At 38.4% G+C, this 13,801-nt stretch overlaps 1 protein-coding gene across 1 annotated transcript; it reads left to right on the forward strand.

Annotated features, from left to right (window-relative positions):
• The first annotated feature begins 10,036 nt into the window (after positions 1-10,036).
• On the forward strand, positions 10,037-12,087 carry LOC148978816 (beta-1,3-galactosyl-O-glycosyl-glycoprotein beta-1,6-N-acetylglucosaminyltransferase 3-like). Its single transcript, XM_089130820.1, has one exon. It carries the CDS (start codon positions 10,063-10,065, stop codon positions 11,356-11,358), a length of 1,296 nt encoding a protein of 431 aa, XP_088986946.1. The 5' UTR covers positions 10,037-10,062; the 3' UTR covers positions 11,359-12,087.
• Positions 12,088-13,801: the final 1,714 nt, after the last annotated feature.

Here is a 13,801-nt window from a genome sequence, read left to right on the forward strand (position 1 = left end):
ATTGACTCGATAACGAGCTAGTCATCTATAGCCTAAGGCAAAGCAAAAAACAAGTTGCATTATACACGTTTTTCCATTGCCATCATTTACACTGTGATGAAGCTGAATTTCGTGTAAGATTCACATATACATATATGGTGTTCTGCATGTAAGAGTTTCCATGATGAAAGCATTGTTGACTCTGATGAGGACAGTGGGGTTAATAGCATTTATGAGTCTTGACGTAACACCCCACTTCACTTGAAAGTGGCGTGTATGTTAACGTAAAAGTCATGTTGTCATGTTGACACTCCAGAGACAAGTAGCCTACCGCATCGTCAGCTCGAGGACAGATCCGGGGTTGAGGGCGAAGCAGAGGAGGTCGTGCAATTGGGGTCCGTGGAAGTAGAGGCCGTGGAAAGGGTGCTCGAAGTGCAGGGCAAGGAGCACTTTTTGGACCAGAGGACCTGCGTCAAGTTTTGCATCTTCAAGCTCAAACAATGGCATGTGAACAGGTATCTGGATACGTGCAAGTGGGCAGGTCCTGTGCAGTGTTGCCAGATTGGACTAAAGATTTCCAGCCCAACTACAGTTTAATACCTGCCCATTTACAAAAATACCAGCCCAAAATACACACTGTTATTAAAACTGTTATAGCTACAATAAAACACAGAATTAATTTTCTTATTAATCAACCAGACAAAAAAATTACAGAGCACCATGCTTGCGCCATATTTCCAGCGTAATAAAACACAAGGGGCTCTATCTTGCACCCGGCGCAAATGACTTTATACACTGACACATTTATCATTCCAATTTTGCACTCGCGCAAAGCGGGCTTTTTCCTCCACAGACGCACGTCGGTAAACTAGGGAATGAACTTGCGCTCCCTGGGCGGGTTGGCGCAAAAAGCAGGTGTGTGTCGGCGCAAACAATCCCTGGTGCTATTTTGCAGTTCCAGAAAACAATTGCGCCAATGACCAGAAAAAAAGCTACACAGATGCATTTTACTTAAAAGGGAAAAATATATAAACATGAGGGAAATCATTGTTGTGTCCGTGACGATGGGAAAAATAGGCATAAAGCTTACACATTTACCCAAATTATTATATGCATGTTTAACCGAAGTTAATTTGGGTGGGTTTGTCCCATCCCCAATGTCCCTTCTCTTTCTTTTACGGCCCTGACGAGAACATCGATCTCCTCGGCTGTGAACCGATGCTGAAGCGCGCCTGGTAAATGCGCCGTTAAAATAGTATTGCTCCATGGAACAAGCGCACCTCGTTCATCATGCTCTTAAAGGGAATGTGATATGACGCTCTTATTGGTTTATTTCCGTTATGCCCAAACCACACCTATGAATAATGAAGCTACTCCAGACCAACCCCTTTTAGATTAAAGAGGCATTTATCCCGCCGGGAAAATAGCAACAGCGCCGGGATCCGCCCACAAAGTTACTTGCGCTTTGCGCTTTGCCACTTGCATTTCAGATCGTTAAAATAGGGTCCAAGGTCTACATCGGAAACCTCAGAAGACAACGTGTTTTATTGTTCTTGTGCTACTATTGTCAGAAATACAGTTCTTCCCTAATAGGCCAATTTTCAAATCATTTTCATAACACTTTAATTTTTGTATTAGTGCTTAAAAATGTGTACTTTATTTACAACTAATTAATTTTTTTTATATTATTGAAATTATTATTATTTAACAATCAAGATGAATTCTCGTTTTTTACCTTATTTTAATTTTAAATAAACGACTGATTGATACATCGAATCTTCCCTAGACACTAGGCTACAGCTACTTGTAACCTATATGTTATTGGGTTTAAGAAATGATCAAATGTACAGCAAAACAAAATTGTACTATAATAGCATAAACACGCTTACCTTTTAATATGGAGTTAATATAGAGAATCTCCGCAGAACTGGTGAAAACGTCCCTATTGTAGAACAATTATAGAACTATGAAATTATAGAACCAACTTTGTACAGTCACAAACAGATCGATTAATAGATCGTTGAGTCAAATCTCTCCAGCAACTGCCGGGGAGGTTTGAACGTTGCCGAGGTAAAGCCATTTCTGACCAGGCCAGTGCGCACATCCATGATGCTGGAGAGTAGCAGTAGTCCCATACGATTCCTAGTGTCATCTTTTAAAAGCGAGACGAGGGAAAATGCTCGCTCAACATGGGCATATAGCACCTTGTGCCAATTCCTGGAAACACTTGTGCCCCCCTGCATCTTTAAACGCTTCGACTTCGAGCCAAAACTTGTCAATGTCCTGATCATCAGAGAAGCCTGCGGTTGTCACATTCCTCCACTGCGTTTCTAATGTATCAATGGGGCACGCCGCACGAGAAAAGATCAGCTGGCAAGTCCTTTACTCCAGGCCGATTTATAGTGGACATAACAGATTTTGACAGATGAGCTCGAGTTTGCGAAGGAATTCCATTGAAGCAGGTAAACGCAATTGATACTGCTTTACGAGTTCTTTCAGAAAATCCATACAGCGCGAAGCAATTCTCCCCTTCATGTCTGGGGCTAACCTACTTTCCTCCAGTTTGTCCATAAATGTGGTACCCAGGTCCGCATCCAGAGGGGATAGGAATATGCCAGACTGTGTGAGGTCAAGTTCACGGAGCTGATTGTGATTGCGCAATACGCTCGGTTTGAGAATGCGTCTAACAGTTGTCATGTACAGCCTTTCCAAGTCTCTAAACACACCGAGAGTGTTTCCTGTTTCCAGTGGTGGAGGAAGTACTGAATCTCAGTACTTAAGTAAAAGTACAAATACCCAGATAAATATTTACTTTAGTAAAAGTAGAAGTAACACAATGACAACCATACTTAAGTAGAAAGTAAAAAGTACTTTATTTTAAATGTACTTTAAGTATTAAAAGTAAAAGTACTTGCATAACAATTTATTATCTTAATGTCTATTTTCTAATGATTAATAAAACATTTAATTCTAACTCATTCAACCTAATAGCCTACTCCTATAATGATGTTCAATAATGATGGAAAAAAATGTCACCATTTCTGAAACAAGCTTGCAATTAGGCAATACACATCATCCTTACTATATGTTAATAACTATGTTTGGCAGTAAACGAGATGAATTTATGGTGTAATTCTGAACCTCTTGGCTTGCCATATCCTAACCAAACCAAACATATATTACACACGGTGTGTTTCCTATGCACGTAAAAACAAATTTTCGCGTATGAGTTGCACGATAAACACACTGCGTGTGAGACGCATTTAGTGTGACCGGGTTGATATACTGTATCTTTGGCAACCAAACGTCACTGGTAAGACAAACGTGCAACGAACGGACGGTCAGATTACGTTTTGGCAGGGGAAAAACTGATCAGAAAATGTAACGAAAATGTAACAGAAGTTGTAGAAATGTAGTGGAGTAGAAAGTATAATAATTGCTGCAAAATGTAACGAAGTAAAAGTAAAAAGTAGGCACTATTTATTGTACTTAAGTAAAGTAAAGATACGTGAAAAATGTACTTAAGTAAAGTAACGAAGTATTTGTACTTTGTTACATTCCACCACTGCCTGTTTCTAATTGAAAGCATTTATTTACAGCTTTGATTTCCATAAGAACAGGTTGAAGAAAGTACATGTAAAGGAGATTACTTTTGTCATTGTACATTTCCTTTAAAAGCCGAGCAGTATAACAGTGTTGTGTACTTGAAGCCATGTTAGAGTGCAATGTGAGAGCATCTTTTTGATCCACAATGTGGTTAATGCAGTCAGCCATCACAAGCCAACGGGTACAGCTTGGACTTATTAATTTCAAGGGGCAACCCCTGTTTTTAAATGTTCCTGTATTCATACTGCCGCTTTGCTGAATGAACGAACCAGTTGTAGGTTTCTCTAACCATGTATTCTATGTTGCTCGAAAGAAGCTTCATTGCTTTATTTTCAACAATGTCAAGTGAATAAGCTGCAGGCTTGGCTGTATTTGTTTCAGTAGGGTGAAAACAGAGTGTTTTTTTCCAACCATTACGCTGGCGCCATCTGTAACAATGCCCATCATGTTTTTAATCTGCAGGCTGTTTTTACTTTGAAAAGCAACGTGTCTTATATGGCTTTAGCATCGGCGTCTGTCAGCTCCACAAGTCCAAGATATGTACTGACAAACTTGCTGTGTTTTTTTGAGTGGTATTTCACACAAATGCAAAGAAGTTTGTTCACAGAAATGTCAGTGCTTTCATCGAGATACAGGGAATATGGAGACTCACCAATATCCTCCACAAGTTCTTCTCTGAAGAGGGGCGCGAGGACAGATTTGATAATTGCTGTGCACTTTGTCCGGTGCATTTGGAATGTTCCCATCTCATCTTTCAAAATGTCTGACAAATCGTACACCACATTTATTGAACTGTGACAAGCAATGTAGGCAGCGATTCTAATTTCACTGCGTTTTTGGTCATCTTTGATCAGACACTGCCCTGCTGCTCCCGCTGGCACAGTAAAAGTTTTTACACTTGGTGCACAGCGCGATATGTGTGTGGTTTTTTTTTTTTTTGTGTTAGCATGCTCTTTCAAATCGTTTAACTTTGCTCTGATTTCTGATTGAGAGTATTTACAAAATGCCTTTGACTCATCCCCTACCACGGGTGAAATCCATGTTTTCAGAGATGGGTCGCTCTCCCATTCCTTCCTGTAGCACTTTTTATATTTACCCCACTTTGGCATAATGATGATGATAAATGATTATGATGCAGTTTTGATGATATGACGAATAGAACGATTAGCCTACAACAACCCGCCAATCAAGCTTGATTTGGACAGGATTAACCTGAACCTTATTGGCTAATTTAAAACGTCCTACATTATATAATTTATTTTATAGTTCGTTTTCATGAAAAAAAAAAAAACATAAAATACTGTTCATAGTTAAAAATAAAAACTCGCCTGTTGAATAAAAAAACAGGCCAAATTTTAAAGGCCCGCCCAATGCATTTTTTCCCGGTCGGACGTGACCAAAAGTAGCCCAATTGGGCGGGAACCCGATCTGGCAACACTGGTCCTGTGTGGCAAAAGGGTGGTTGCCATGGTTGCGAGAGAGTGACAGTTGACTAAGCTAATCCGTTGTTTTATCCTGGTTTGAAATAATGAGCTGCGTTTAGTGCAGATTAAACGGTCTAGAGTCACTTGATTTTTATACTCTTTTTATCAAAGTACTTACATTTTAATTATGCATTGATATATATAGAAAGTTTAAACAAATTTGGAAAAAAGTTTTTTTTTTATAAAATTACTACCTAAACGACCTTTAAATTATCATAAACAAATCTCAGAGAACGGTCGACTAGGTACCAATGTGTAATTAGACCAAAGCTTCATTTTGCGCCGAAGTTCTCCTTTAAGGTCAGCAAGGAACCTTGGGTTGTAATTGATGATCAATTGAACTTCACAGACCACATTGCTAAAACTGCCCAGTCCTGCAGATTTGCCTTGCACAACATTAGGAAAATCAGGCCCCTCTTAACAGGGCATGCTACACAACTCCTTGTCCAAGGCAAGCGCTTGTTCTATCCAGACTGGACTGTAATGCTCTCCTGGCTGGACTTCCAGTTTGCTCCGTCAAACCTCTACAACTGATCTAGAATGCTGCAGCCAGAGTGGTCTTTAATGAGCCGAAGAGAGCACACGTCACTCCTCTCCTCACAAAATTGCACTGGTTGCCAGTTGCCGCTCACATTAAATTCAAGTCACTGGCGTTTGCCTAGAGAACAGCCACTGGCTTCCTCTTACCTAAACTCACTACTTCAGACTTATGTGCCATCCACAAACTTGCGATCTGCTAGCGAATGACGTCTTGTGGTACCATCCCAAAGAGGCACAAAATCTCTTTCTCGGACCTTTACCATGATGTTCCCTGTTCGTGGAATGATCTCCCTTACTCAACCAGGGGTATTAAGTCAGTAGCCACTTTCAAGAAACATATCTTTTTCGCCGGCATTTGATCCAGTTATACTAACACTTTCTCTTATCTCTTCTATTCTAAAAAAAACTGCATTAAATTAAACTGAGAGGGATCATAGCACTTACGTATTGTTAGTTTAACTGCTAAGCGCCTCGGCGCTTTGCAGGTTTATTTACATTCCGTTTATGTGGAGATTGCGAGTAAGTTAACTATGTAACAGTGTTTTGGCAATGCTGTTGACGTTTGTTTAATCTCTCATTGTGTAAAAGTGTTGTTATGGGATTACTATGTAAATTTACTGAGCTGCTGGGTGACGTTATATTTCACTGTGTAAAGTCAACAGATGTCACACTTTTCTAATGTTTATTTTCTGTTTATTCTTTCAGTCTTACAAAAATTTGAATGGAGGAAACTTAAAGGGGACATATAATGCCATTTTTGTATGTTTAGGGTCTAAATGAAAACTTTGTAATATACTTTTATTAAAAATTCTCATTAGTATTTTAAGAAAACACCATTTTACCTGCTGAAAATCAGCTCTGTTTTCAGCAAGCCGTTTGAGTGCATATGCCTTTAAATAATAAACCCCGCCCCTCTGTTCTGCAGGCGTGAACGCACGTGGAGTGTTGTCTTGACAACCGTTGAAGGTTTTGGAGAGAGAATGACAGCGGGAGTCTCTGAGGACACACGGTCGAACGGCTCAATTTGAGACGGGAAAACATATAAGGAGATTAAAACAAAACCACTGGATAGATTTTTATCATTAAAGGTGCAATGTGTGAAAAAGTTAGGTATCTATTAGCAGAAATGCAATATGACATCCATAACTATGTTTTCAGTGGTGTATAAAGAACTTACTTAATAAACCGTAATGTTTTTATTAGAACGTGACATTTACCATAACCGCGTGAATCGCCTTCTATGAAGGTCGCCATATTGTGACGTCATCTTTCTACCGTAGCCGAACGCAAACAAACAGACAAAAATATGAAGCCGGGCACTAAAACGACACGATAAGAATCAAACGAGCAGTCTCCTTCTTGCTATAGCGATGATCGTGTCAGCATGGCTGTATCAACCGCAGCAACAACGAATCACGGCAGAGAACGAGCAATTCCCTTTGTGATGATCAGCAGAGAACGAGAGAGAGAATCCTAAAACGACAAAAGAAGATGTTACCAATCATCATACTCATCACAGTCCCAGTCATGGTTGTGTTTAAACACTTACCATCAGGATATCAAGTGAGATAGCATGCTTTCTGCACACAGCAACAACCCATAAAGCTGCACTATGATTAACAGAGATGATTCCACGTTTTGCACACCACAACAATTCCCAGAAATCATCACCTATTACAACACATAGGTCGACACAAGCAAACAAACAGGGAAAACTTATTTACAAGTTAGTAAGAAAGAACAGTTTATACAGATTACTATAAGATAGAGTGATAATATAAAAGCCTTTGAAATTAATATTAAATCCATATCAAACAGGCTACAGATCTGGTAATAAAACATAAAACAAACCACTTCCTCAAAGCGGTCAGATGTGATATACAATACCTTAAAGGACAACTCTGGCGCAAAATGAACCTTTGGTCTAATTACACATTGTTACCTAGTCAACCGTTATCTGAGATTTGTTTTCATGATTGCCGAATGTAAATAGTTTTATCTATAAAAACAGTTTAACCTATAACGCTAGTCAGTGGCGGCTGGTGAAAAATATCTTAGGTGGGGCTGTGTCATATTTGGCATTTCAATAGTCTTGTAACCACCCAGACAGCAAACTGACATTGAATCAACGTGGAAACGACGTCTCTCATGACATTGAAACAACGTTGATTTTGCTCATCGAATTAACGTTGAACCAACGTCAGACGTGGCATTCTTCAAAGCTAAATGAAAATCGAAAATTGGTTTGCTTTCATAACGTTGAAACAACGCGTTGATTTCAAGTTGATTTTCCGTTAGTTTTGAAAGAATGACGCGTCTGGCGTTGGTTCAACGTTAATTCGATGAGCAAAACAATGTCAGATCAACGTTGTTTCAATGTCATGTTTCTACGTTGATTCAATGTCAGTTTGCTATCTGGGCATGGAACTCAGGTTTTTTAGCATTGTGGCATGCTCTTCCTCAAGACATCTGTCAAGAATCCACCCTTCTCTCCATCAAAAACCTCTTAAAAACACTTAAAAAAAATCTTGAATATTACTCTTTACCTCACAATCTTTAAAGGTTCCATGCTTATTTTTGTACGCTTTGATGTAGACCTCTGCCTTGTTATGGATATTGTAGGCTAAGAAATTAATGGAAGTAACCTCTGAATATTACTTTCTGTCATCTTTGATGTTGAGGTTTATTTTTTTTAAAGTTCTTAACCTATATTATAAAGCGACCTGGGGTGTTGGAAAGGCTATATAATTAACAATTCTTATTATAATTAATAACCACCCAAATACATCTTAAGGATACCAGTGCTCTGTGAAGAAGTAATTATTTAATGCCAATATTAAAAGGTTGAGCCAGTCTTGCACAAAAACAAACTAGTGCATAAACTTTCCATTTGAAATTGAACTCAAACAATATAATTAGTGATTCCTTAATTAGCTGATTAAATTAAAAAAAGTATTACTCACAACAATTTTGAGTGATTTTTCAAGCAAATATTCCACAGGTACAGTAAATGAGACTTGTCCTGACTTTAGTAGTGGTGCGCATGGGCGCGGTCATGGCCGCGCGCTTGCTTGGGGCGCTACAAGAATCGCCCATAGCTGACTAGATTTGAGCTCGCTGATTGGCTACAGTTTATGTCAATCATTTATATCTTAAATCAGCGATTGGCTAAGCTGCTCCAGAGACCTGCCTTCCTGGGGCGATTTCTCTATTACCCCAGAGCTGATCACGTGCTCTCTATGCGTGCACTTCAGGAAGGGGAAGTGTAGAAAAACCAGACATTTTGAATTTCTATTTTATTTTTCACATATACTGGGTGCATTTCTCCCAGTATATCTCAAACACACTAATATTGACAATTTGTATACATGATTTATGTATTTACTTATTTATTGCATTTGGCTCATAAACTGTGGTCTGGCTCATCGAGGGAGGGCGGCGCCATAGCACCCTCTATTGGCCAACCGCCCCTGACGCTAGTATAATGCTAGTATATGGGGCATAGAGTAATGACAAATAAAAATCGCTTGTTATTACCACTAACACGGCTTAAAATAGCCCCACACAAACACGGTAGCATAATAAGGGTCCCTAAATTCAAACCGAAGCATTGAGATCTTTGTCAGTGTCCAAACAGTTTAATAAGAAGATATTTTATACACACAGTCAACTTCGCGTATACAGGAAGAAGCCATCTTTGAAAATTAGTCTCTACCAGTCGATCTACGAACACCGACCCATGTGAGCTGGTGAGATGTGAATAAGGTGATAAGGTGAGCGCGAACAGTAGGCTACGTGTACATATTGAAGAGAAGAAAACGATTCGTGTTTGTGTTTCTTCCGGAAACAACGGACCATATGAGATTCTGCACAGTTCAGCACACTTGAATCGGCATTCGTAGATCGACTGGTAGAGACTATTTTTCAAAGATGGCTTCTTCCTGTATTCACAAAGTTGACTGTGTGTATAAAATATCTTCTTATTAAACTGTTTGGACACTGACAAAGTTCTCAATGCTTCGGTTTGAATGTAGGGACCCTTATGCCATCGTGTTAGGGTGGGGCTATTTTGAGCCTTGTTAGTGGTAATAACAAGCGATTTTTATTTGTCATTACTCTATGCCCTATATACTAGCATTATACTAGTGTTACAGGCTAAACTGATTTTAAAGATAAAACTATTTACATTCAGTAACCATGAAAACAAATCTCAGATAACGGTTGAATAGGTAACCATGTGTAACTAGACCAAAGGTTCATTTTGCGCCGGAGTTCTCCTTTAATACACACCTTCCTGGTGTGATATTCACATCGCCTCGGTGTAATAATTATTTATATCTTTCGCAGATGTCCGCCCTTCCCCTTTGTACAAGATTTGCTGTCTTGTTACAAGATGTTTTATACCTCACTGGTACAGGTTGTTTCTGGAAAGAAATAATTTTAAAGATTAAACATGAGATTTAAAAAACTGAGGATTCTGAAAATAATCCCCATTTCAGTGTGCCTTTTTTTGCTGATCTATCTAGGACGTATGACGTATTGTCCTCATAGGAAAGAGCTGGTATTGAATCACTTACTAAAGCAGGATGTTGGAGAACTACAGGCTTGTTCTGCTATTATCCAAGGAGACATGGACGGAGTGGACAAGGACATTTTCGGGAAGCTCTTGGTCTCGAAAAAAAAAAAGAGCAAATACCTGCTGTCTGAATCATTCTATCTCAACGCAACCAAGGATTGTCCATCCTACATCCAAGACAGAGGGTTTCTAATGCTTTCTCTCAGTAAAGAGGAGAAAGATTTCCCCATTGCTTACTCAATGGTGATCCACGAGAAGATTGAAATGTTTGAAAGGCTCTTAAGGGCCATTTACACTCCTGACAATGTGTACTGTGTTCATGTGGACCTGAAGTCACCTGAGATCTTTAAAGAAGCAGTTAGAGCCATTGTGTCCTGCCTGACCAATGTGTTTGTGGCCAGCAACCTGGAGAATGTGATCTACGCCTCTTGGTCTCGAGTTCAAGCGGACATCAATTGCATGCAGGATCTGCTCAAGTCACCTGTCCAGTGGAGGTATCTGCTCAACACCTGTGGCAATGATTTTCCCATTAAAACCAATGGAGAAATGATCCAGTCACTAAAACTCTTAAACGGAAAGAACAGTTTGGAGTCAGAAACCGTAAAGTCCAAAAAGGTGCGCTGGCAGTATCATCACAATGTTACGGATTTTGTGATTCGGACGGATGTTACAAAGTCACCCCCGCCAATACAGAGCCCTATGTTCACAGGAAATGCTTACTTTGTGGTTTCAAGAGAGTTTGTGGATCACATCTTTAAAAGTGAAGAGATTCAAGATTTCATGAAATGGGCAAAAGACACATACAGTCCAGATGAGCACATGTGGGCTACCTTACAGCGGATGCATTCAGTACCAGGATCGGACCCTCCAAACAGTAAGTACGAGCAATCAGACATGAACTCAATTGCTCGTCTAGTAAAGTGGAGCTACCATGAAGGAGATATAAAGAGTGGGGCTCCCTACCCACCATGCACTGGGATACACAGACGGGCAGTGTGTGTATTTGGAGCTGGGGACTTGAAATGGATTGTGAGACAACACCATCTTTTGGCAAACAAGTTTGATCCAGAAGTAGATGATGTAGCAATCAAATGTATGGAGGCTTTTTTAAGGTACAAAGCTATTTATGGTCAATCATTAGTAACAATTAAAAAATCTGACATCATTTTATGATATTTTAATGACAGGTACAGTATCTATTTGTACATTTTATAAACACTTTATTTTGATAGTCCACTTTGGACATTCTCCTAACTATAAGTAACTTTGCAGCTAAAGCTCAACTAACTCTCATTAGAGGATTAGTAGACTTTCTACTTAATATTTGCTAACACTTTATTTTGTTGGTCCCTCAACATGGCAAATACAAGTCAACTTATTCTACTAACCCGAACCTTAACACCGAACCATAACCTAACAGTCTACTACAGTCTACTAATACTCTAATGAGAGTTAGATGACATTTAGTTGAAAAGTTACTTATAGTCAGTAGAATGTCTAAAGTGGACTATCGAAAACAAAGTGCAACCATATATTGTTCTAAATATTATAGGAATCTTTTTTATGGATATGAATGTAAATGTTATAAAGTATGTTATAAACATTTATATATTTGAAGTTATATTAATAGGATGATGTAAATCTTCAAATACTTTGAATAAAATTAGTCATTTGTGTTTAAAAATGATCTGTATAATTTAGAGAAGCTCTCTTTGTGTTACAAATAATACTTCATATAAACCAACAGATTTGGAAATAGCTTAACATTAATAGATCATATATTTATAAAATGAAACCTTTCAGTAAGTAACGAGAGAGAGAGTTTACTAAAGACAAATTTCTGAAGACTAAAGTCGTAGAAATTAGTAAGAGGATCCAGCCTTGAACTAACTAAAGACACAGAAACACAAGTACTTATACCCTAGTGAAAAATAAATACAGAAATGTATTTTAAATAAATGTATTTTATGCTAAGTATACTACAAATACATTTAAATATTGATGTACTTAACATAAATACTCTGCAATTGTATTTTTGTTATATTAAACTGGTATATGTAAAGTCTGCTTGATTGGAACAAGGGTCCCACTAAAGATATACATATGAAGAGTTCAGATGCAAAAGCCTCTAAATGCCATTTGAAATTTTCTTCTTTAATGATGATTTTCATCAAACTTGTATATTTAAGTTCAGTAATTTCACTTAAATGGCAATAATAATTATTAAAGTGAAATTACTGAACTTAAATATACAAGTTTGATAAAAATCATCATTAAAGAAGAAAATTTTAAATGGCATTTAGAGGCTTTTGCATCTGAACTCTTCATATGTTTATTTGATTTTGCTAAAGTGAAACTATTGCAAGTATACTTAAAGGGATAGTTCACTTTGAAATAATTTTTTTGATACGTTTTAGCTTACCTCAAGGGCATCCAAGATGTAGGTGTCTTTGTTTCCACAGTATTTTTAATTTTGACATTTTTCAGTCAAACCGTTGTTGTCTATCAGTCATACACTGGAGGCTAAGGGGGTCCACCAAAAAGCATGCACAGAGAAGTCAAAATTAAACATGATTTAATGATTCGTAAATGTAAGTACACATTGATGGCCTAAGACACGAAACGTTTTTTTTTGTGAGAAAACAAACAGTATTTATATCATTTTTACCTCGTGTAATCACTAGGGCTGAACGATTAATTGCAAATTGCGATAATTTCGCGATATGATGAAACGCGATTTTGTAATCGCAAAAGCTGCGATTACACTGGTCATGTGATACGCGAGATAAAAGCAGTTTGGCATGCTACGCAAATAGCTTTGGCATACAGAAAAGAACAGTTTATTTTTAATGATATTGTGTTATTTATTCTCTCCCCAACAATTCTGGATCGATTCAGAGAATTTCAGAATCGAGTCTGAGCTTAGTTTTTAAACACAGATGCGTGGTGACGGTGCGTGTGCTTTAGAAACAACCGTGTTCTGCTTGCTTCTCTCTCGCTCTCTTTCTCTCTCACTCACTCACACACACACACACACACACACACACACACGAGACCGCTCGAACCTTCCGAAACATGGTATTTCATACTCATTCGGGGTTTAACCGAATTACAAGGATATTTGCGGGCTTCATTGCACAGGTTTTGCCGCTTTGCTTAATGTTATAACGTTACTCTTGCAGTGCGCGTTCTCTCCTGCGGGAATTTTCCTTACAAATGCTTCACAAAGGCATTATTTATGTCTTTTGGAGTGCAGTTGGCTTATATAAAAATATGAAAATCACAGAGAAGGCTGCTTTCGTTTTAAAATACTTACGTGCGCTTTGTGAAGAGCGCTCGTGCATGTGGCCGTGAACGACTCATTGGTTAAACATACTTGCATGTCAAAATGCTTTTATGACGCAAAATTAATGCAAACACGGTCATCAGTTATATCTTAAACTAACTGGACAAACCTACTGTGGCCGAGAGAGTTCAACGTTTTGCAACCTAAAGAAGACGCATGCAAATACAAAAAAAACGTGTGCAAATATAAAAACGCATGCAAATACAAAAAAAACCCATCCACAAATTAAGAAAAACATCTTCATCAGTTCCACAACAGACGTGTGCTCCA

The sequence above is a fragment of the Pimephales promelas genome, chromosome 5, assembly GCF_988280905.1.
Source record: "Pimephales promelas chromosome 5, fPimPro1.hap1.1, whole genome shotgun sequence".
Classification (NCBI taxonomy): domain Eukaryota; kingdom Metazoa; phylum Chordata; class Actinopteri; order Cypriniformes; family Leuciscidae; genus Pimephales; species Pimephales promelas.

Bases quoted from the DNA above. Each gene is read 5' to 3' on its own strand.
- LOC148978816 (XM_089130820.1), top strand. From the start codon at position 10,063: ATGAGATTTAAAAAACTGAGGATTCTGAAAATAATCCCCATTTCAGTG.